A 25,293-nucleotide genomic window follows, 5' to 3' on the forward strand; every position below is an offset into this window, starting at 1 on the left:
ACTAGTAGTGTGTGTGTGTGTGTGTGTGTGTGTGTGTGTGTGTATTCCAGGCACATATGCCTCCCTCACTGCCTGGGAGGGAATTTCCCGGCTTTCGATGCCTTTTGGGCAGACGGTGGTGTGAGGTGTCTGGTGATTTTCTAAGACTTCCTGTCAGACTATGTCATACAGTGTCTGACTAGACTCTTGCATTTGTCCTTGGGATCGTCATCTTTTCAGATGAGAAAAATGGGCTGAAAGAGCGTTGTTCCTTTCTATTCCAAGATTCCTATCCTTTCAATAAAGAATGGACATCTGACCTTCCCCCAGGTCAGTGTGGCAGAGGGTGAGTCTGGGAGAACCTGTCTGTCAGCTTGAGGATCATTCAGAGCGAAACTTGAATCCTAAAATCGCTGCCATCTACCTCTTCCACCAGCTCCCTCCCTCCTGCCTTCCTCTGCCTCTAATACACACTGTGTAGACAAAACAAATTCGCTTGATTATCAGTGGGGACCAAATAAGGTTTAGAATGGGATGTGTCCTCAGAACATGGGCTCTGGAGCCACATTCTCTGACATTTATAGGATAACTGCTTTGAGTTCCCAGTGCTGCAGGCCCTGCTGCCTCCAATGTGGTGCAGCTGGCAGAGCCCTGATTCAGAGGAGAGGGGGAGGGCTGGAGGCTGTGCTCTGCACCATCACGCTCTCTAAAACAGAAAACGCTGAACTGATCAATGGGAGTTAAGAAAAAAAAAAAAAAAACACTAACAAAGCAAAATGGATGATGCTGGTGAAAGAACTGAGGGTTGGGGGATTCGGAGATGTGCCTGGAGCTTCTGCGATCGGCAGCTGAAGCAGAGGAGAGCTCCTGCAGCCCAGTGCTCCCCTCCCAGCAGGCAGGCCTCCCGGGGTTTCCTTCATTCAAAGCAGTCGCCCTGTGTGCTACGCTAAGTGAACCACGAGCTGAGAAAGGCCAGCTAAGCCCCTTACCATTGCAATTTCCAAATCTCGGGAAACGCCCCGCCCCAGACCGCAAGTTGGTGCTGTTTCATTTCATTGCGTAATACTACACCATTCGGTGTGTAGCGGCTGTGCTATATATATACATCAGGAGGTAACAGATGGCTCTCCCCACCCCCACCTGTCAAAACTGTGACTATATCACTTCTGACGACCAGAAGGAAGCTGCTGGGCTGGGCCAGGATTCTAAATGCTGCGGAGGTAATTCAGAGCCATGTAAAATTGCACCATATGTTTTGGGGTTGCCGGCTGCTTATGTGCATGGGGACCGGGTTTCATGCCAGTCTGCAAAACCTAGGGCTGGCACCCTCCTTGCTGCGGTGTGCACGGGGTGAGGGTCTGGGTGCCACTTTTTCTCTCCCTGGAGGAGAATCTCCTTGGGGCCACAGCTCTCCAAGAGGGGACCCAGAAGGAAAATAGGTTCCCCCAAAACCTGCCCCTGATAACATCAGGCCTGGCCAAATAGTATTTCTTTAAAAAAAATTTTTTTTGGTTTAATTTTATTGGATAAAGATTAAGAAAGCGCCAGCGTCTGAGAGAAGAAAAGCAAGCCACGCCTGGTGGCACGCCAGCCTGGCAAGGGTCCCTGGCGCAGCAAGAAAGGCAGACGGGCGGGCAGTCTACCTGGAGGCGCTGGTCTCGGCCAGGCGGTTGTTCATGATGCCCAGCGCACCCACGCCGCCCGAAAAGCCGTTCTGGCGCGTGTTGACGCACACGCTGCGCGGGTAGCCGTTGGCCGTCTCCGACAGCTGCTTCTGCAGCAGCGCCAGCGACACCTTGTTGGAGGCGGTGAGGTCGCGCATGGAGATGAGCTCGCCTGACAGGCGGCGGCCCTCGGCGTCGCTGTCGCCGGCCGCGGGGTCGACGCCAAGCGCAGCCAGGCGGCGGCGCAGCCGGGAACCGGGGGTGATGGCGTTGCGCCGGGCCAGGGGTGCGCCGGGTGTCGGGCAGCAACGGGCACAGCAGCGACAGCTCATCTTGCGCAGCATCCAGTTGAGCACCTGCTTGATGAGGATGGAGATGACATTGAAGAGCGAGTAGATGCAGCACACGCCGAGCAGGATGAAGAGGAAGTTGCCCAGGCGGTAGAGTCCCTGGTTCCTGTAGGCGGCGTGCTGGCTGCTCACTAGGTCCCCGAAGCCGATGGTGCTGAAGGTGACAAAGCAGAAGTATAGTGAGTCCACGTAGTCCCAGCCCTCCACGCTGGTGTACATGGCCGAGGCGCAGCACGACAGCAGCACGGCGAACAGACCCAGAATTAGCAACACGTGGTACACTGAGGGCTTCCAGCCCGCCAGACAGTCGGCCTCCGAGAGCGCTGAGCCCCGGCGGAAGGTGGCGGGCAACAGGCCGCTGCGGCGCAGCTGGCGCTCCCGGCAGGTGCGCATGATGAAGGCCAGCAGCGAGATGATGCGCTCCAGGAAGAGGTTGAAAAACAAGATGGTCCCAGCGCAGCCGAACAGCCCGTAGGCAATGAGGAAGGCCTTCCCGCCCACAGTGGCGGGGGTGGTCATGCCGAAACCTGTAGAGACAGGGCAAGTGTCAGCGAGGTCCTGGTTGGGCAGGAGATCCCTACCGGGTGGGCGCTATGAGTATGCAGATGATGACATGACGTGCCTTCTATCTTGAGTGGCATCACTCAAGTAGAGAAGAGTTAGTATTTAGACATTTCTCTCCTTTAGTAGCATTAGACATTGTTCCTGATCTTGGCAGCCCATAAACTGTTGGAGGAGACATGGCCCCTCCTGTGGGGATCTATAAATCAAAAGGGGGGGGGGCAAAATGGTTACTAGGAAGGATCCATCAGGACACAAAACAGACACCCCTGCACAGGTATAAACTACAGAGATGCCTACAAAGCAAGTGTCACCTGCTCTTCCACCCCTTGAATCGTTTTGTTTTGTTTTTTAGAGATTTTATTTATTTATTTTTAGAGAGAGGGAAAAGAAGGAAAAAGAGAGGGAGAGAAACATCAATGTGTGGTTGCCTCTTGTGCATCCCCAACTGGGGACCTGGCCTGCACCCAGGCATGTGCCCTAACTGGGAATCAAACCAGTGACCCTTTAGTTTTCAGGCCAGCGCTCAATCCACTGAGCCACACCAGCCAGGGATGAATTGTTTTTTTAATGTAACCAGTGGCACACCTGGTTCTTATCAGGATAGAATTCCATAAAGGTTTCATTTTACATGGTATTTCTGGGGACCGGGTAGAGTATATTTAGTTCTGGTATCTATATCTGACAGTCTCTGAAAAGAAGTTTATGAAACTGACAGAAGGATTGTTTGAGAATGAGTCCACAGTCTTCAGAGAGTAAACATGGTTTTGCCATTGAGTGTCAGCTTCTCACCCAAGGACCATCATCATCCCTGCTCACACTTGTGAATGGAAATGTTTTGGTCAACGGTGGTCCTATGCTACTTTTATCCTGGCAGATTCGCTCTGTGCCTGGGTGGCTGCTTATTGCTTTGAACTCTTATAATTAAGTCTTAACTCACCCACTTATTTCAGGTAGTCTTTAAAGGAGATTCTTTGTCAACTGATTTCTGCAGCAGGTTTGGCTTCCCACCGGTGTGCTCAGCCCGTGCCATGCAGGGCAGCACAGAGTGAGTGGTAGCTCTGCCCCTCCAGCTTGAGTTCTCAGCCTACTGCTGGCTTTAGTCTCTTTGTGGAACTCATGGTTGCCTGACTCTGGCTATATGAGGGTATTTAATCCTTTGGTAGGAAGATTCACTGCTGCTTAGTGTGTGAGCTGAAAATGAATCCTCTGTCTGAGCAGCACTATGGCCCCTTTCAACACCTCTGCATCAGAAGGTCAGGGGCATCCCTCTTTAATTCATACCCAATGTCAAGAGGGCTACCTGTGTACTGCTAGTGGGGTGGGGCAGCCCTAGGAAGGGAGAAGTAGAATTTTGTCCCTGGGCTTACTATTTCCTTAAATGGTGTGCTTTCAGTCTCTAGATTCCTTGGAGGATGTGCCCACTTGCCTGAACACAGTTTTGATCTTATGCCTAATGGCTCAAGTTAGGAGATTTTATGATCATGATACCCACGTTAAGAAAGATGGATTATACCCCTACATCAGAATTTGGCCACAAGAAAGTGAAAAACCAAATTAGCAATGTAACCAGGACTATCTTCTGAGAGTACCCCAAAAGCCTCCATTCCTCTTAGAAAACCAAATTGCAGTCCTCCAGGGCTGAGGCTCAGTCATGACTCCTGTCCCCAAGAGTCCTCTCTCCTCTTGTGGCTCTCCTCCCAGTGCCTGTTGCTGGGGTCACTGCTTCTGCCTGAATGTCCCCACCAAGGTGGACATATTACCTGTCGCTCAGCACATTAAGACAGGCAGGGCTATTCAAACCAGACTTGACCCAGGGCTTGGGGACAGCAGGAGGAACAAGATGCAGAGGGCACCACTTTTTCTGGCTAACAGTCTTGCTGGTTGCTCACAAGCAGGGTTCTCATCTGCCCCTTGGGGTTCCCACAGGACTGCCCCTGCCTGAGCCACCCCCTGAGTCAAAAGTCATCTCTTCCATCTCCCAGAGCATCCCCAGATTCCTGCAAACTCCTCCACGTCTGGACTCCAGGCTTCTGCCCCAGGCTTTTTGGAGTCTGGGTTTCTTCATGCACATGTGTGCTCCTGGATGTCCCTGAATGATGGAACCAGAATGAGACCTGTTTCTCTACTCCCCATTCTCCTTCCCCACAGAGGTATGGCCTTATGTTAGGGCTTCTACATCACAGTGCCACCAGATACGCAGCTGGAAGACCAACATCCACCATCCATCCCTCAGCAGAGTGATGTGGTTTGACAGGCCTCATATCAGGCACAGGGATATGATGGAAAACCAGATAGACACAGTCTCTGCCCTCATAGAGTCTCTGGGCTGCCTCTTTGGAGCTTTTGTAAGGACGCTCACCCCTCTGCTGCCAGCAGCTCATCCCTGGGCCAAGGCACAGCTCTGCCCTGCTGCCTGCATGGAGAGGCCGGGCCAGAACTTGTCCTGGGATCTCCTCATGGTCATGACTGCAGGCTCAAAATGAGGCCAAATGCTTGCTGTGGCACTCTCTGCCCAGAAGTGGACAGGCAGGTCACAAGCTTCTCTGACAATGCAGAAGGCACCCAGTACAAATGGCCCTCTCATTGCCCCGATTCCTGAGGTCTGACACCTGTACCTGCCTCACCTCCCAACTCAGGAGACAGGTGGAGTGGGCACGGTGTACCCTCCTTCCCCACCAATAGGCTCAGAGCTCTGGGGGATGCTGAGGCCCTGGGGTCAGGCTTCCTGCTGAGGGCAGTGGGGTCCCTGCCCGGGCTGTGGCCTAGCCAGATGCTTCCCAGAGTGGAGGAGCAGTCCCTCAAGCTCTTACAATCTGCAGGGAGTCAGGCTGTCTCCAGAGAGGGGCCTCAAAGCTTCAGACAGGGAAAAGACAAAGCCAGCCATGCCGAAAATCCCCTCCTTCTCCAATCATACCCTGCAGAGATGCAGTCCGTCCCCGGGTTTGTACCAAGCCTGCTTTTTTGTTTATGCCACAATCGATCTGCCATCCCAGTTTGCAAAGAGCAGACACTTGGGGGCTTTATTATGCTACTTCGACAAAAGCTGTTAAGCTCCTTCCCACAGCCTGTCTGGTGCCACCTTCGCAAATGGGGGCCCTGGTGACAGGGCCTCCGGAGTTCAGCTCTAAGAGCTGGAATCAAGATGGGGGGGGGGGCAGCACTGATCTGTATCATGGGCTCTGGGTGGAGCCTCTGTGCCAGACACGGGACACACCCAGCCCCTCTAGCCACCCTGTGAGGGAGGCATCATTAACCCCAACAATGTAGGCCAGGACATGGGCAGGGGGTTGAAGGTACTTGTCCAAGTTACAGTTCGTAAGTGGCTGAACTGACCCTGAGGCCCTTCCTACTGCTCCAGAAGGTGGGAAGTCTTGGCTCATCACCTCAGGCACCTTGTTCTGTTGGCTCTGTAGCATCAACTCTGAGGAGGAGAGATATAATTGATAGTCCAATCCAGAACACGTTTGAGAGCAATAGTTACCCCAGGACAGCATGTATAAACCAGGGCTGTTGCAAGCAATTGGGGTGTATCATTAAAATGCGCATCCCACGGCAAGTCCCGCCCCAGAGGTTTGGTTAGCAAATTGAGCTCTCACTATTTCCAGGCTCTTTGCCAGGTCAGAAGAGGGGCCCAGGAATCTGCCTTTGGCAACTGTCTCCTGATGATTCTGATGCAAATGAGCTAAAGCGCTTTCTTTAACAAAGAATTTTATAGGGCATCCCTGATGACCCTTCTGGTTGGAAGCTGCCCCGCACTGTTCTAATAAAGGTTTATTATTATCATGGATCTTTCTACTCTTTACAGTGAATGAGGAAATGTATGAATTAGACACTGATAATTATTTGCTGACAGAATGACTGAAAGTAAAAATGTTAAGACGTCTAAAGGCTGAGAGTTACATATCAGAAAGAGTAGGAAAACTGACATGTGCAGTCAGTGAGCAGATGAAAGGGAAGGAAGTATTAGGGTGGCCAGATTAAATACAGGATACTTAGTTAAATCCTACTATAATTTCAAATAATAAATTATTTGGTAGTGTAAGTATGTCCTAGGAGATTCATTGTTTATCTGAAATTCAAATTTAACTGGGAGTCTGGGTATTTTTATTTGCTAAATCTGGCAATCCTACCAAGGGTCTACTTGTCTATAAGGTGCTCTCCTCTGAGAAGCCTTCCCCAATATCCCCATCTCCTCTGCTCCTTCCTGATGGGCCAGAGGAGGGATGAACAGCCCCACTGTAATAACCAGGCAGCCTGAAGCTCCCAGCCATGGCCAGGTCCGTATCCTGCCCTACCAATGCCCCTCCATCTCCAAACAGGGAACAGAGGGAGCTGTGGCGTGGGTGGTGGGTGAAGGGTGGGGCTGCCGTCAGGCCGCTCTGAGACTGGAGCCCAGACACTGACTGCTGGGGAGGAAAAGGGAGGCTTCTGGCCATGCTCCATGGAGGAGGACTGGACTTGAGAGAACACAGAGCCAGAGAGCCTTCCCTGGGACAGGAGATCCAGCCTCGGAACCTTGGCGCTATCCATGTCATCCTTATGCAAGTCACTCCTTAGGGGAGGACAACCAGCCTCGATAAGTCCCAACACATTGGGAGAAGTGGGGCTGGAAGAATGACTGGGAAGGTCATTAAAGCACTCAGTGAGGAAGGGGAATGCGGAGGGGATAATAAGAGCCGGCCTGTGTTGAGCCCTCACTATTTCCACGCACTTTGCCAAGACTTCATGTATATCAGTGCATGTCATCTCACAACAACTCTGAGAGACACTCATTCACTCGAAGTTATACCTTTCCCCCTTGAATTTTAACATCCCTGAAATCAGGATGAATCTTACAATCAATAACTGCATTTAAAATTCTTAATGGTATGCAATAATGGTACATTTTTAATTCATGGAGATTTGATGAATGACAGAGGAATTATTATCCCCAATTGTGAGATTAGTAAATGAAATCACATTTAATAAAGACACTGAGGTTAGATAACTTGCTCAGATCACAGAACAAGGAAGTGGCAGAGCCCAGACTGGAAAGCAGAGGAAGGAGCTTGTGATATAAGGGAGAAGTTAAATGCATAAGAGTTATAAGAGTTTGGAAGAAAAAGAAGCGGGCTGCTTCTCACTGGTACAGCAGTTTTTCACTCTGGCTGCACAATAGAATGACCTCGGAAACTTAAAACCATCCCCAAGGCCCGGGCGCACCCAGACCAGCTCAGGTCAGCATCAGGGCTGAACTCCTTATGGTAGAGTGGGAAAGAGAGAGAAGAGAGGTATTTGGGTTCCATCCGGAAAGGTGGGTGAAATTTTGAAGGGAGGAGTAGAGCCGTGGTTTGAGAAGGCGTGCCCCACCGTGAGAGTGCACGCGGCAGGCTGTGTGGGTGGTTCCGACTGGCTGGTGCCCACCTGTGACTCGGTGCCTGCCCCACAGTGCGCAGTAACTCTTGCGGACAGTGTGTGTGGGCCTGCGCAAGAAGGAAGAAGGCAAGGCTAAGGGAGCTTTCCCTCCACCTTGTACTGGGGCTGAACTTAAAAGGAGCTTTTGGGAGTGGGAGCTTCACCTGGCACCTCTAGGAGATTCTCCAGCACCTGAACGTGGCGTCTGGCAACATGCTTTGCTTTCTAGAAACTAACAAGTACCGGAAACCTCCAGCTGCAGAAGATAAACTCACCAAGTCTCCATTCCTGGGGAAGGACCGACATCACCTTTCTTGGAGAGTTGAGAGCAGAAGCTGGGAGCGAGGGCTGTGGCCTCACACTCTGGCGCCTCCACTTGCTGGGGGGGCAATGCGAGCGTGTTACTTCTCCCTCTAAAAATGGCCTGATGACTGCGTACCTCGAAAGGTTGTTGTGAGGAGTACATGAGGCAGGGGGGTTCCCACATGCTTCCCACACTGCCCAGGACATAAGTCCTCAAAACGAAGCAAGCTCAATTGGGAAACACCACGGGCCAGGCATGGCCCTTGGGTGCAGCTGAAGTACATTGTGATTTCACCTGCAAGATACAGACAGGCCATGACTAGGAATTTTGGCGACAAGGAAAAGCTCCTGCAGACACCCTCAAGACTGGGTCTATCATTGACGTATTGTCCTTTCCACTCCCTGTTCCAGGTCAGTAGCAACATCCCTTCTGCGGTTTCTTCAGGTTCTGGCCCTGGGCTGGACTAGGCTAGAAGGAGACACCCCCCTCTCCACCTTCTCTGGTCCCAAAACTGAGTGTGGCAGTGGGGGCAGGGAGCGGGGGATGGAACTGTCATGGAAGAGTTGAGACTGTGGGCTGCTCTATTGGTTGGTGTTTGTGGACTGGTCTAAATTGCAAACTAGTGGACAGACTAGTGCTTGATTTTCTTTGTTCCATAGCCGGTGTGGGCTGGGCCCACACTGGCTGCTCCATGACTCAGGCCAAAGAGGCAGCGGCCAGCAAGACTCATGAAAAAGTGGGCCCCTCACCGTTTTCCTGTTTGCTTTTGGCTTGTTCTGTGGGGGCCTTTGGCATGATGTTCTCTGTTTGATGAGGGCAGGAGGGCGGGTGGGGGTGGCTGAGAGAGGAGGGCTCTAGGAGAAGACTGAATGTCACTGCTCCAGGCTGGTGAATTTTCACATCAGAAAAGTTTGGGTAAACTATGAGCCTTGGGCAAATGACCCCGAGAATCGGCTCTGGACCTTGACACCACCTTCCTTGCCGGTGGGGTGAGTTGAGCCTCCCCCAGCTCTGAGCTACATCTGTGTGATTAAGGTTTTCTCTCCTCACCAGAAATCACTCAGCAAAATGAGTTATTAAAAGCTGGTTAGCTACTCCTGTCTCCAGGGTAGCTCCTCAACAACCTCCCCCTGGCAGCTGCTGGCAAGCTCGGGCCCTGGGAGTTGGCACTGGTGCTGGAGCTGGAGCTGGAGCTGGACCTGGCGGGAAGATGGCTCCTTTACATGGAGCCCATCCTCTGTCCTGTCCCCTCCCCTCACAGATCTGTCCTGTCTCTCTGATGACTAATACAGAAGTGAGATCACTGCCTCTCCTGCCCCTCACAAAAAGGGCAGAGCCCCAGCCTCAGCCCAGAAGGGTGGGAGACTAAATCCAAGGTCAGGGAAGGAAGGACAGTTGCTGAAGGGGCAAAGGCCTGGCCAACGAGAGCTGGGGCTGGCCCCTTAGGGGCCCTCCACAGAGTTGTGATAGGCACATGCCACTTCTCAGAAGAGCAGAGAGATCTGGCTGTCGGAAGAAGGCAGGTCCATCCACCTTTGCTTGCAACTGTCAACACCATGTCAACTGAATCATATTTTACCTCAAATCATTTATCATAGAGGAGCAGGTTTTTTAACAAGAAACCTATGGTGGTTCCTATAAAGCAGGGACTCCTATTGTCACATGGACAGTTTCAGCTTCTCTGTTGGTCTATTTTTTATGCACTTGGAGAAGCACCCTACTCCCTGCCCACCGGAAGGAGGGCTGCTGTGCCCAGGCTGCAGGGAGAGGTAGGGGAAGGGGGTCACATGCCTGAGCAGCTCAGGGGGACTCACTCAGGCCCAGTGTCCATTCTGCATTCGATCTAGACCTCTCCACGTTGCCTCTTCCCCTCACTTCTTCTCACAGAAGGCAGCCTGGTTGGCTGCTCCAGAGAAGTGTTAAAGGTGAGAAGACAAAATGAAAACAAAGCCACCCTTTAAAGCTGCAGCCAGGGAAATACTCTGGAGGGGCCCTGTGTGGAACCCTATGTCTGCCCTGCTGGCCAGCTGGCCGGACCCCTGCCCTACAGGCTTGGAAACCTAGGGGTCTCTGTTAGAGCCTGGCTGTGTCAGGAGGGACTGGACTTGTGGCCCCTGGGCTGATGCTAAGGGGTGAAGGGCTCCTCCTTCCCCAAACAGGGTGGAAGCCAGTTCCTACTGCACCTTCTGCTCTCGGCCACTGACAGGGAAGGGAGGTGGATCCCCAGCTCACCGAAGTGAGGGGTGGAGGGGCTGGCTTTAGGGACCCCTTAGCCCATGCCCAGCACTCCGACTGTGCTTTCACAGATGTATTGTTCCTCAGAGAAACTCCTGGGAAGTGGGGGTTGTGCTCATTATTCAGGTGAGGAAACCAAAGCTGAGAAGTACGGCATGAGTGAAAGAATACCACCAACACCGCACTCAGGTCCAAGCCACACACCCATGGTTCTTTCCATTCCTCCTCTTGAGGCCCAACTCAGCCTTTGGTTCAGAGAGCACAACTGTGATTTTGCTCTGAAACCTGCAAATGATTGTACCAAGCCAGAGACTTGGCCAAAATGTCTGCCCTGGGTCTGTGGCATGAGTGCACCAGATCCTGAGCGACGGGAGATGGAAGCTGGGGCTCAGCATTGTCAACGGCCTTGTCCAAGGTCACAGAAAATGGCACAACTGGGGTTTCCACTCAGGTCTGCTGGACTCCCAAGTCCCACGTTCTTCCACTCATCACCTTGCCTTTAGCCCTTCCCCCTAGTCACACGGGGAGGCCCTGTTGACCAGGATCTCAGACTCCCTGGTTTTCTGAAAACATTTTTTCTCCTTCTGGTCTGTTCTGCACGTTGCCCCAGATTGACTGTATCAAAGCACAGCTCTGCTGAGATCCCTCTCCTGCTCAAGCCACACCAAGCTTCCAAGTGACAGGAGGATCTAGAGTTTCTTAGACCGGCACCCGAGGCCCTGACCCTCTTTTCTAGCATCATCCCTCTTCTTCGAACCTTCTTCAGGGGTCCCCCCACAGACTTACTCACATACACATACTCATTCGCCAGGTATGAAAGCCTGCTCTGTGTCAGGCACCGTGGCGATGAGGTGAGCAAGGCAAGCGGAACCCCAGTTCTGCTCTCTTGACCTAATCACCTCCCAAAGGACCCCCTCCTGATACCATCACCTTCAGGGTTAGGTCTCAACATAGAAATTTGTGGGGGGTGGAGCACAAACATTCAGACCATAGGCCCTCACTCACATGGGCACTTACCTGCACGCTCACTTTTATAGTGTCATCAAGTGCTTACTATGTACCAGCTAAGAGGAGTGCTCCCTGTGCCAAGGGGCTTACCTGCTGATCTGGGAAGTGGGAGGGCACAGGGTCTTCCCATTAGGGGCCTTGAACAAGAGTCTGGAGACCCCAAGCAGTAAGCCCTCGCTTGTGAGCATTCTAAATGCTGCCTCTGTATTAAGTCAGCTCATCAGAAAATAGGAACTGCGGACTATATCATCCTTGCTCTCCACTGTGATTGAAATGCCTTTACTGTGATTTGATGTTTCACCTCCTGCCATTAGGAAGGAATGGTGGAAACACACATTTGGAGATGATGTCTGTGTCATGAGAAAATATTATTTCCCATGTCCTTTACTTAAAGATGCATGGAATTCATTCCACCTTTAATTCAGGGTCTGAAGTGTTCGTTTGCTAGGAGGGGACTTGTGTCCTGGCTCCCTTTTCTTGAACCCTGAGTGCCAGGAAGCTCAGAGCCAATGTAGTGTGATCAATTGCTGTAGGATTGTGTCCTAGCAGTTGATACATTTCTTGTCAATTTTCAATTATTTTTAAGCTTCCATCATTCCTCCCTTCCCCCACCCCTCCTGTCTGCAAGATCTGTTGAAGACCTGCTAGGTACAAGCGCTGTGCTAGGGCACTGCCCTGACCTCTCAGAGCTTACAGTCAGCGTGTTCTAGTTTTATTACTTAAACTGGTTCACATCCTTTGTGGAAGAAAGCTTGCTTTTTGTCATACATAATAAGCAACATCAATTTCCAGAAAACTTCAAGTCATCGTGGTCCCACCAAACATATAGAATCTCTTTATCCAGGGTGGCCTTTTAAATGCAGAACAATGATAACAACAACAACAAAAACATCACACACACACACACACACACAAAATAAAATAAAATGTAGACCAACTCTCCTTCGTCCAGAAAGGTCTGATAAGTTTCCATCTGAAGGTGGAGGGAGGGGCTCAATGGCCTCTTGTTACCCCAAATTTATATGTTGAAGCCCTAACCCTGCTGTACCTCAGAACGTGACTGTATTTGTTGATAAAAAGTTGATTAAGGCCAAATGAGGTCATATCACTAGGCCCTAAATATGACTGGTCCCCTTATAAGGAGATTAGGTACAGACACACACAGCGGAAGACCATGTGAAGACACAGGGAGGAGACGGCCACCTACATGTCAAGAAGAGAGGTTGCAAAAGAAACCAATCCTGCTGACACCTGAGCGTGGACTTCTGGCCTCCAAAGCTGTGATAAAGAAGCACCGCACCCCCACCCCCACCCCCGGCAGTGCCACTTCTTTGTGGCAACCGGAGCTGATTAACGCAACCCGTTGGCTCGGCCCAGAAGCCCCGCATGCTGCCCCTTGCTCGTTCTCTGTTTTACAGCAGCAGTGGCAGCAGGGAGCTCAGATGCAAAGCTTGGTTTCTGAGCCCTGATCAGGAGGCTGTGTTTATATTTATCCTGCTAACTGCAGGGGACTATTTATATCCAGAGCAATAACCTTCCAGGCAGGATGGGGGCAGCCAAGGAACCAGCTGCTTCCGGCAGGCCTGCTGGGTCCCTCCTGCAGGGCGCACACGCTCAGGCCCCCATGGTTCTCAGGGGCCACCTCCCCTCAGGCTCTCTCTGATGCCAGCTCTCCTCACCCCCACGCTGGCCTTGGGCTCCAGGGGTGGAGTCTAGTCTTCTCAGTACAGGGGGATTGCTTGGAGGCTGACTGCTTTTCACAAGCTCTCCAGAATGTGCACAGCCCAAGGAAAGGTGCCTTTGTAAACCAGTCACAATTCTAGTCTCACTCAGATTCAACACAATGCCAGGTATTTAGTAGGTGCTCAATAAGTAGAATAAAAAAGGGTTGGATTTTTTTTTCTTTTGTTAAATTACAGTAGTCCCTCCTTATCTACAGCTTCACTTTCAGCAGTGTCAGTTACTCATGGTCAACCACAGTCTGAAAATATTACGTGGAAAATTCTAGAAATAATTGATAAGTTTTAAATTGCATGCTGTTCTGAGTAGCACAGTGAAATCTCACACCATCCTGCTCCATCCTACCTAGGACATGAGTCATCCATTTGTCCAGCATCTCCAGGCTGCATGCGCTCCCTGACGTTAATCATGTTGCGGTTCTCTCAGTTACAGATCGACTGTCATGGTGTTGCAGTGCTTGTGCCCAAGTAGCCCTTATTTTACTTCATAATGGCCCCAAAGTACAAGAGTAGTGATGCTGGCAAGTCAGACTTGCCTAAAGTGTTTCCTTTAAGTGAAAGAGTATGTATGTATGGGAAAAACCATAATATATATAGTTTGGTTACTGTCTGAGGTTTCAGGCATCCTCTGGGAGTCTTGGAACACATCCCCCATGATAAAAGGGGGGACTGCTGTAATCCAGATTCATACCTTTATAAATTTTAAGGTGCCTCTGCCACTTGTCCTCCCTTCTTGCTTTCCTTCCTGGGAGGTCTGAGGGGAGGATCTCCTGGGAGTGAGGTCCAGCCACCCTGGGCTTATTCTGGGGTCTTGCCGTCAGGCTCAGCTTTCAGAAGACTGGGAGGTTTCAGCTAGACCCTGGCCACACTGCACAGATTCTTGTTTTATTAGAAAAGTCACTGCCACACAGTGACCTGAGGTCCTCAACAGGGACAGTGTGGAAGGTGAGAGGACCAGTGCCAGGTGCTCAGGCTTCTGCTACCTGCAAAGCACTCGTGTGCAGGAGGCCAGTGCAGGCCACAGTGACCAGCTGGAAAAGACATAGAAAAGTGTATAGATGCTCAGTGCTGGCTGGTGGAAGCACTTGACACTCCTGGGTGGGTAAGAGCTTAAGTCAGTCTACACCCTGAAATGCAGATGTGATATCATTAAAGGAATTATTCGAGGTGGGGACTTGCAGTTCCTTGAGCAGGTGTGTCAATGTAACTGTGAAAGGGAGAGCGGCCAGAGCACTGTGTCACAGACCCCGTCACAACCACCAGCGCCGCAACAAGCACAGACGGCAACTACGTTTTTTTAGCTCTGATCACTACATTGTGTTGCTTTCCTTATTAGGCTGCTATGGGATTCATGTTTTGTTTATTTTTAAAGACTTTATTTATTTGTTTTTAGAGATAGGGGAAGGGAAGGAGAAAGAGAGGGAGGGAAATAGTGATGTGCAAGAGATACGTCTATCTGTTGCCTCTTGTGCGCCCCTAACTGGGATCCTGGCCTGCAACCCAGGCACGTGCCCTGACTGGGAATCGAACCAGCAACACTTTGGTTTGCAGGCGGGCAGTCAATCATTTGAGCCACACAAACCAGGGCAGGATTTAAAGGTCATTTTCACACACAATTTATTTACATTTCCTCTTTTATCCTCAGTTTTCAGATGCACAATCTGAGCCTCTGAAAGGCATGGTCTAAGGCAAGAAAGTGGGGGAGATAGTGTCAGAATTTGAGTTGGTGACCCCACAGTGCCGACTCTCCCCTTGCAGGTCTCTGATCTCTGACAATACTGTCCAGGGCTTTCAGAGTAGAAACCTTTTGGAAGCTCAGCTGTCCTGCTAGGTGCTCCTGCCCCATGGCTGGACAGATACCCCAAAAGGCAACAGGGAGTATTTCCCCAGTCGGCATGTGCTCTGTTGGCTCTTGGGGTGAAAGGACATAGGGGGATCAGGATGGTCATGAGGCTTTGGAGTCTGTCCGTGGACTGGTCTTCTCAGAGCTGTGCCAGCAAGCTGGGGCGGGGGGAGGGCGGGGGGATGGGTCACTCCCTCCTCCCTGCTGCTGGGATTCTGGAGGTCTGTAAAAGGATGTGTAACACTCTTAAAGTCTTAACTTCCCATCTCTCTGCCAAGCAGTGAAGCATTGCCCACCCAGCTTCAATTCTCATAGCTGCTTCTGCCGCTGATGGGAGGAGGGCAGGGGCTCGTCCCACCAAGGAGGCGGGAAGATGCCCCATCCCTGCTCCTGGGAACAGGGGACCCCCAGATGTGGTGCCAAGTCCCTAGGGCCTGCCCTCCCTCTGCTCTCAGTGGCAGCGAAAGGCCAAGCAACATTCTGGAATCACCAGCACCAATTTCACCTCTCCTTCTTTTGGACTGACTACTGTTCCAGCAGAAAACAAAGACTGGCCTTCACCCCGCCGACAGACAACACTACTCCTGTACTGTCCCGTTCCCCGCCCCCCAACAGTCACACGGTGTCTCAGGGATAAAGCTAGGCCAAAGCAGTTCTCGTTAGTTGGATCAGTTCTTTGTATAGTCACAGCCTGGGCTTCCGCCAGGCCTCGTAATCCTGGGGAAGCCCTGGCTCCTCTGCACGGGCCTCCACCTTGTCCGCTCTGAGTGACAGGGGCTGCTCCCGAGAAAGGCAGCTGGAAAGCCTTTCTCTTCAAACCCCATCTTCCCAGGGCCTGGAGGTGGCTGGCACCACTGTTCTCGGTGCTCTCACTAAGCACATCAGCCCTGTGTACGTTCCTGCCCTCGTAACTCATAGGTTACAAAAGCTATAACATCATGAGCTTTGTTTTAAATGCTCTTTGTTGGCAGACATGGGCTTCTGAATGCTCTGTAATTTTCCAACCTCCTAAATGGCACCCCTGTAACTAGCACATATCACATACCCAACATAACCCACCCTCTTTTCACCCCCAGACACCCCGATTGCTCACTCACTCACATGGTCTTCATCAGGGCCCTCCTTGGGGTCTCTGGGCTAAGTACTGTGGGGGATGCAATTGTGTTTCTGTCAAACTATGGCACATCTTTTCCAAGGATACTATGCCTCCAACAACAGGGATGCTTTCAAAAGTTTATGTGTACATCACATATCAATACATGTCCCAACGAAAAGACTCAAAGGAAAATCTCCTCAGTAGTTCTATTTTAGCAGCGGAAATATGTTTTTTTTCTTTTACTTCTTTGTGCCTCTCTCTTTTCAGTATTCTATAATGAGCAGATGTTATTTTGATGAATTAAAGAAAATTTTGTTATATATTTTTTCTGTTTTGCCCATTAATTTATTTTATTCATTAGATTCCACATATAAGTGAAATCATATGGTATTTGCCTTTCACTGACTGGCTTATTTCACTTAGCATAATAATCTCCAGGTCCATCCATACTGTTACAAAAGGTAAGATTTCCTTCTTTTTTATTGCTGCATTAGTATTCCGCTGTATAGACGAACCTCAGCCTTTTTATCCACTCGTCTACTGATGGGCACTTGGGTTGTTTTTAGGTCTTGCCTATTGTAAATAATGTTGCTATGGACACAGGGGTGCATTTATTTTTTTGAATTGGTGTTTTGGTATTTTGTCATTATGTTTTTAAAGGCAGGGTCTAACAGTCTGGTGGGGAGTAAAGTCATAAATGTGTAGTCAGATCGTCACTGGCAGAAACAAAAAGAAGAAGGAAGGTCAGTGAAGCCTGAATCATCAAGGTGGAATCTGCAGAGGAAGTGGCCCTTGAATGCTACATGGAATTTGGTTACGTGAGGGGAGAGGGCAGGAGAGGGTATCCTGGGCAGAGGTAATGCTGAAGTAAAGACCCACAGGTGCACAGAACCAGGCTTTGTTTGACTAGAGCTGAGGGTGCAGCAAAGGGAGTGCTAACTGCACTCAGGCTTGGAGAGTCTCGGGCCAGTTTGCAGAATCCTGGAGGAAACCAGGGAGGCTGCTGCCCGAGGATAGACCTTTGGGAGGCCTAGATACAGCTCAGTGTCCTTCCCCAATTCAGTCATTTAGTAGGTACCTGTTATGTCTTTAAATTTCTCATCACTGGGGCTGCACTAACTTTGCCTCAGGGCTCACTGGCCCTTTGATCTGAGAAAGCCCTTTAACTTCTCTTTGCCTCAGTCACCTACTCTGTGAAGGAAGGATATGAAGAGCAAATGAGAGAAAGTGTGTAAAGTGCTTCTCACAGGACTTGGAAATGTTGACCATTTGTCCTGTAGAGAACAAGGAACAGAATTTCTAAAGATAGAGGATAAGAAAGATGGAGAAGAGGAAGGTGGTAGAATAAAAACCCCGGACGCAATTTTATGAAAATCCTTTTGTTTTCTTTGGGTCAATGATTTGCTCAGGAGGCCAGCTGACAAGATCTACACACTCTCTTGAGGAGCCCACCCCACATTCATCTCCCAGAGAAAGAGACCACAATGAACAGAAAAACCTGTAAAGAAAGCAAGCACTTAAGTGCCCCAGGAACAGCCCCTCCCCCATTCAAAAACTTCCAATGGCTTCCCAGGGCCTCGAGCTGTGGGGCCCAGTTACCTGACTTGGACTCCTACGACTCTGCAATTATTGCAAAGGCGTCTGAATCTATTTGCTCACTGAACATTGTCCTCAGCCTAATAACTTTCTCCTCCATGCTTGTGCTATTAGTTTCCAAATATATGTAAATGTAAAACCATTAATGCATTTAAAAGTGGTACTGAATTAATTCAGAGGACTTTCTATCAATATGTATTTTCCCTATTAATAGAAACTGAAAATATATGTAACTTCTATCATATGGATTCTGTAAAAATATTTCTAGCATTTTAAGTGATCCTCAGATTTTAAAAGGTTGGCAGACTTCTGGTTCAAGATGATCTTCTAATCACCCGAATTTATCTGCTCTCCTTCTAAGATCCTATTAAAATGATGGTAAAGAGATATAAAGGTGTAAACCAGCAATAACACCGAGAATGGGATGGAGGTTTCCAGGGGATGAGGAATTCCAACGTGTTTCTGGAAGGTGACGGCAGGGGAAAGAGCGGTGGCCGATGGAGGTGGATGTATTACGAAGGTGACAGCTGAGGCGGGAAGGACATGAAGTGCCCAAAGGACCCAGGGAAACGCCGCCTAGGTGATGGCTGGCTGCTCACCCACTGACCTACAGAGAAACTCGAGTCCACCAGCCCCACCTATGCACACTGACCTTCCGGTCTGACTTTCTATTTTTAATTCTTAAATGTGAATGGATAGCCACAGTTCAGACATCTGAGAAAAGCCTGCCTCCTCTCTCTCTCTCTCTCTCCTCCTAGCTTAGCCACTCCTTCAGCTTTTAGACACTAAGTCAGACCTCTTCTCTTCTGGGGCCCATGATCACTCCCTGGAACTCAGTGGTTCCAACCTGGCTGTACATTTTGAGATCTCTGAGGACTTTAACAAAATACTAATTCCTAAGCCCCACCCCCAGAGAGTATGATGCAGTTGGATGGTGGGATGAGAACCTGGGCATTAAGGCTTTTTAAAACTCCCCAGATAATTTTAATTTGCAGCTAGGGTTGAGAATCACTGTCCTAGCTTATCTTTGGCAGGTTTTTAAATAACACATATGGATGGTTCTCACCCCTGTCTGCACATTAGAATAATTTGGAGAACTTTTAAAAATATCAGTTCCAAGGTCTGATTCCCCAGACATTCTGATTGAATGGGCTTAGGGTCAAGTCTGGATGTTGATTTTTTTTCTAACTTTCTTAAGTGATTTTTAATATCACTGCAGCCAGGGTTAAGAACCAGTGGCCTATAGGCTAACAAGTCCCAAGTTTGTACCTCAGCTCTGACCTCTCCCTTAAGTTTTACACTTACATGTCCAACTACCCAACTGGCATCCAATGTGAAGTCTAAGGGACAGCTCAAAATTAATATTCTCAAAACTGAGTTCTTGATTCTCATCTCCTTCTCAGCTAACCCCGCCTTGATTCTACTACAGTTGTCCTCATCTCAGTAAATGGCAAATCCATCCTTCCAGTTGCTAAGGTCAAACATCTTAAGAGTCTTTTTTATTCCTTTTTTTTGTTTGTTTTCTCATACCCTGTGCATAGCTCAAAGGCGCTGGGAAGAGCTCTGAATGACACATGTTATACATGGAATGGAAACATTACAAAGGAGGAGCTAGGGCCTTGCAGATGCGGGCTCCTTGGATCATACTACATAGATAAGTTGGGCCTCCCCCTGCAGGGTATAAATTGAATTACCTCCTTCCTTCCTTCTCTGCCCTGGGGCAGGGAACAGGGTCAGGAACTGGGATGGAATTAATCAGTACTCAGCTTCAAGTCTGCAGCTAGTGTGCCCTTCAGCCATAAACAGCTATATGAAAAAAAGAGGTATTATAGAAAAACATTAAAAAATAAAGCAGGGATTTAGTTGGAGGTGAAGGTGAAGGGGACAAAGATGCCATTTTTAAGGATCACTGCTACTTACATACCAACCTCTATTGCATTATTGCTGCCCTCCCCCAGTGCCTTTCTCTCCTGCAGGACACAAGGGGCTGCTCTCAGCAATCTCTGAGCAAGGAGGGGAGGGAAGGGGCTTTCTCCTCCAGACTCAGTCTGACCCTCTCCCCCTCCTGTGTGGCTATAGTCTCCTTAACTACCATTATTAGATGCACACACAAATCCCTGGATGCATCATAGAGGTCCCCAGGCCCACAGTCAGCCCGTTTCCCTGGCTCTTCATATGTGGCCTTGACATCAAGAAATGAGGCAGGAGCAGAGAACAAGAAGACCCAAGATTAGTGGAGGTCGTGTTGAGTCTTGTTGAGTACCATTCACTAGGTCCTGCCATGTGGCTCCTGAAAATATCCCTTGTGCCTTCTCTCCTGCTCCTTTCCAAAAGCCGCAGGATCCCTGGCCCCATTCCGTGTTCCCCCTGCCCAATCACTCTGTATCATAAACATTCAGCAGCCTGGGTTTCCACATAAATGAATGAACAAACATTTATTGACTCTCAGCCTGTTATATGAGGGTCCTCCTTGTGACCCTGTGAGGGGCACATCATTGTGAAAGTTATGTATAGCTGCTAAGTCTAACATGTCAAATTCTGCTCTTTGTTCCAAGTCTGTATGCCAGTAGCTATAAAATAAAATGATAACTATCATAGAACATGAGGCACTTTGAGCTCATGAAGAAACAACATTCTGGTAATCCTTTTGAATGAGTTTGGAATCACAACGCAGTTCAGAGCTGAATATACAAGCTAAGAACACACTCCTCAAGGATCTACCACCCCAAAGAGACACGTAAGCTCCCCCTAAAGTGGAGGGGACAGCTGGCAGTGGGCTGACTTAAATATTCGAGGTGAACAGCCAAAACAAGGGATTTCACAATTGTCATCTGGTTGTTTCCAGGCAGTCTCTGACCAACAGTTTAGACTAACAAGATGCCTAATTTAATGATGTAACTGTATAGTGACTAATCAGCTAGAATGCTCTTCTAAAACACTCATCATCACATTATACTCCTGCTAAAGAATAATCGCTAAGCCTTATTGCTCCTAATGGCCAAGTCAAAACATTTCTGTCTGGCTTTCAAGGCCCTCTGATCTGAACTAAACCTATCAAAGCAATTTTACCGGTCATTATTCCTTAACATGTGAAGGCAGGCTGGTCCTGACCTAGCTCATACTGTTCCCTGAGGCCTGCCTACCCTGCAACCTGAGAGGTGGCATCAGACAAGTGGAATGAGCAAAGAAAGGATCTGGGGTCAGAGACCTCAGCTCAGGGTCCAGGTTTGCCACTCACTTTGTGGCCTCACACAAATTATTTCTTAATAAAACACTAGCTCATGTTAGAGTGCTTATTAAATGCCAGGGCCAGACTAAGCACCTACATTCAGTGTCTTATATAATTCTCCCAAAAGCCATGTGACATACGAGGGGGTAAACCCCCCAAACCAGAATTATCTTCTTGGGGGTGGGCCCCTGTAGTACAGGTTCCCCTGCTAGGTTAGTGTTCTAGGAACCCATCAGTATCAGTGTACCAGCTGATATTGTTGTGAGAGGCTGCACTTAGCTTCACTGAATTCTTTTTGAAGACTCTTTCAACACGTTTGCCTATTTTGTGATGGGTGATTTACAAGCGCACCTGCCCACACCGTGCTGAGTGTTTAGCATTTTTTGACCAAAAACAGCATGACCCCTGTGCCTTACCCTCCCTATTCACCTGATCTCACCCTGAGTGATGTTTTTTTGTTTCCTGATGAAAGAAGTCCTCAAAGGGAAATGCTTTGCTGATGTGGGAGAGGCAAAACAAAAACACCAGAAGCACTAAAAGGCATCAAAATCGACAAGATCAAAAACTGTTTTGAGCAGTGGAAAAAATGTCTCCATAAACATATTGCATCAAATGAAGAGTACTTTGAAGGTGACTGAAGTTTAAACATGTAAGAATAAACACACAATTTTTATAAATAAATTCCGGGTTTTTTTGAGGGGGGTCCCCCCTTGTAGGCACTGTTATTCCCATTTTATAGATGTTAAAACTGAAGCTTTTGAAGTTCATTCATTTGTTCAACAAACATCAGGTGCTATACTAAGCATTGGGAATATAACCATGGATGAGAGACAAGAACCCTGTTTTGGTGAAGTAGGAAGTGGCCCATCAGACAATAAGAAAATAAACAAATACATAAGCCAGACAGTTTATGAAAGCAGTACACTATGTGCTATGGACAGTGGCTGGAGGTGAGTGGGGGACACAACTATGGTCAGGTTGGTTGGGGAAGGCTCCTCAAGGGGTGACATTTTAGCTGTAGACATTGAGGCTTGAATGTAGTTGAGAAGTCAGTCATGCTAAGAGTCAGGGAGCAGTGCTCCAAGGAGTAGGAAGAGCAGGTGCAAATGCCCTGGGGTCTAGTAAGTCCAGTTAAGCTGTAGTGAGTTGAGCAAAAAGAAAGCAGTGGGAGCAGGACCAGATTATGCAGGGCCTTGTGGGCTGTGGTGAGGAGCCAGATCTCCTGCAATGGAAGTCACTGAAGGGTTTCAAGTAAAAGGACTTGATCTGATTTATATTTTGAAAGATCTTTTTCGCTGCTGTGTGGAGAAGAGGTTGTCAAGATGAAGAGAGGGAGCTGGAGCTTGATTAAGAGACTGATGTAGTTGCCCCAGCAACACACGATAGTGATGGCTGAAATAGGCCGATAGTGATGGGCATGGAGACGAGTGGATGGAATTAGAATGTATTTTGCAGGTTGAACTGAGAGAATTTGATGATGGATTGAAATTTGAAGATTAGGGAGGAAAAGGAATCAAGACAGTTCCTTATGTTGGTGCCATTTATTGAAATGAGGAAGATTGTGATAGGACAAGAGTCAAGAGTTCTGCTCTGATCTTTTTAGTTTTGACATGCATTAGACACCTACATGAACACATCAAGCAGGCAGCTGGATCCATGGTCTTGAAGCTGAGTGAGGAGGATTGGGGTTATTCACCTGGAAGTCATTAGCAGATAGATGGACTTAAAATCATGGGTTTGAAGGGAGCAGAGTGTGCCAACCTAAAACATACAGCTTTGGCATAAGCATTATTTTGAGCCGAAGGCAGTGGAAAAACAGCAGATACAGGAAAAGCTTTCTACTCTTCCCCTGTCTGCCTAAATGTAGGGGGTAACTTTTTCTTTGTAAAGATGTTCCCCTCCCTTCAACTGTACCAAAAAGAAGAAAACAACTCTTAATCACCCTGAGAATACATGAGATTAAATGTGAAAAACAAACCTTACTAAAATAACCCTTATCTTTTATTAGTTTCCCTATATATCTACCTTCCACAATTTTCCACTGCTAAGAGCTCAAACCCCTTCTCCTTTGTCTTATTACTCCTCCACAATGTATTCCTCTTTGTTAAGCTGGCGGACAAGCCCCTGGCCCAACTGCTTCTTTGGATATTCAACTCTTTTCTATAAAAGCCTCCATATACACATAATAAAACCTTTTCCTGTTACTCTGACTTTTGTCAGTTTAATTGGCAGGACCCCAAAAATGGAACCTAAGAGGGCAGAGAAAAAAAAGTTGTCCCTCTCATCCCCAAGGAGAGTCAGAGGAATAAGCATGGGACCCTTCCACAATGAGGTTACAGAGAGGGGGAGTCCAGCAAAGGAAACTGAGGACAGCGGCCAGTGAGGATGAAGGGGAGTATGGTGTCCCGGAAGCCAATAGGAAAGTAGATTTCAAGGAGGAGGAATGGTTAGTTGCGTCAAATGTTACTGAGGTGCTGAGAAGGTAAGAACAGGAAAGTCACCACTGAATTTGCAGGAAGGAGGCCATGAGGGACTTCACAGGAGCAGGCTTAGTGGAAAGGTAGGGGGCACTTATGTTTTTTCTAACATTTTCCTTAAAAATATTTTTTTTATTTAATTATTTTTAAAAAATAATTTGTTTGTTTATTTATGTATTTATTTATTTTTAGAGAGAGGGGAAAGGGGGAAGAGAGGGAGAGAAATATCACTGTGTGGTTGCCTCTCACTTGTGCCCCCAACTGGGGACGTGACATGCAACCTAGTCATGGCATTCCTAGTCATGCCCTGACTGGGAATCGAACCAGAGACACTTGGCTCGCAGGCTGATGCTCAATCCACTGAGCCACAGCAGCCAGGGATTTATTTAATTATTTTTAAAGAGAGGGAACAGAGAGAAACCTCGATGTGAGAGAGAAACATCAATCAGTTGCCTCTCAAACATACCTGACCAGGTGTGTGCCCTGACCAGGAATCAAACTGGCAAATTTTGATTTTGCGGACAACACTCAACCAACTGAGCCACACTAGTCAGGGCTGGGGTGAACTCTTGATTGATGTGGATCCAGGAGAGAAGGAGGGGAGGAAGGGAGACCTTGACTAATCTTATGAGAAGTTTTCCTGTAAAGGAAAGCAGAGAAATGGGGAGGTAGCTGGAGGGTGATGCAGAGGTTAAGAGGGTTCTGTTAAGAAGAAAAAAAAACCAACATGTTTGCATACCAATGGAGGACAAATTAACAAGGCATGGGAGGTGGGCAAGGACAAGAACAGAGTCCTTGAGAAAGTTAGGGGGATGGGACCCCGTGATGCAGCCATTTGAAAATGGACAATTCATCTGCTGTCATAAGAGAGAAACCACTTAACGTGATAAGTGGATATGGGGGTGTGAAGAGTCCTTGTCTGATTAGTTTTATTTTCTCAATGAAGTATGAGCAGAGAATGTACAGGAGGTTGGAGGTGGAAAGAGGGGGTACACAGTAGGAAGGTAGTAGGAGGGCCTGCCAGTTGGAGCATCCAGCTGGCACTCAGGGTCACTGATTTTAGTCAGCCTCTTTGCATGGGTTACTCCAGCCACATTCAGTAGCTTGAGTGCAGGTGAGGAATAGGTGGGAAGCTGGCGTTTTGATGGTGGCAGAGTAGGGACAGGGGTGTAGCACAGGAGAGAAGGGCAAGGAAGTTGAGGGTCCGTGCAGGGGAAATAGAGTAAATCTAAGTTGAATTAGAAAAGAACCGAGGGCCCCCAAAAGATGACAGAAACATAAAAGTAGGAAACTGCAGGTCTTGAGGTCCAAGGATTGGGACCTTGGAGAGCTAGAGGGATGGGAGGTGGGCGGTCAGAAAGAGAGGTGTTTGGAATCCAAAACTCTGAAGGTAGTGCAGTTACTGGTCACAGCAAGGACACAGGTAGAGCGATGTACCTCCTGGAGTGGCAAAGAGAACATTGTTGTAGATGAGATGGTCAAAGAACTTGAGCGCCATGTCCTGGATGGGTCATGTGTGGGAGACTGGCAAGGGGCAGAGGGGAAGGCAGAGAGCCCGACTTCTCCAGTGAATGAGCAGGAGACATGCTCTGACAACCCTGATCACCCATGAGAGTTGAAATTCAAACCCAGAACCAGGCCCCAGCACCTCTTCTTCCTAACTGCTATATCACACTGCAATCTGTCCCTTGGTGATGCAGACGTGTTCCCTTTTAAAATGGAGCATGAACAATACCCACCTGCCTGGCCTCTGTATGGCACGCTGCATTAGGCATACACTCCAGTCTGAGGGACCTCTCCAGCTGCCTGGCCAGC

At 48.8% G+C, this 25,293-nt stretch overlaps 1 protein-coding gene across 1 annotated transcript in view; it reads right to left on the reverse strand.

The window, feature by feature from the left end:
• Positions 1-1,547: 1,547 nt before the first annotated feature.
• Positions 1,548-25,293, reverse strand: part of KCNK12 (potassium two pore domain channel subfamily K member 12) — a 35,969-nt gene continuing 12,223 nt past the window's right edge. Inside the window, exon 2 of the mRNA XM_090280246.1 lies at positions 1,548-2,520. Coding sequence (XP_090136372.1) covers positions 1,619-2,520 — 902 coding nt within the window. The 3' untranslated portion in view covers positions 1,548-1,618. The remainder of the gene's footprint in view (positions 2,521-25,293) is intronic.

The sequence above is a fragment of the Furipterus horrens genome, unplaced genomic scaffold (genome assembly GCF_987537825.1).
Source record: "Furipterus horrens unplaced genomic scaffold, mFurHor1.1.pri manual_scaffold_6, whole genome shotgun sequence".
Lineage (NCBI taxonomy): Eukaryota > Metazoa > Chordata > Mammalia > Chiroptera > Furipteridae > Furipterus > Furipterus horrens.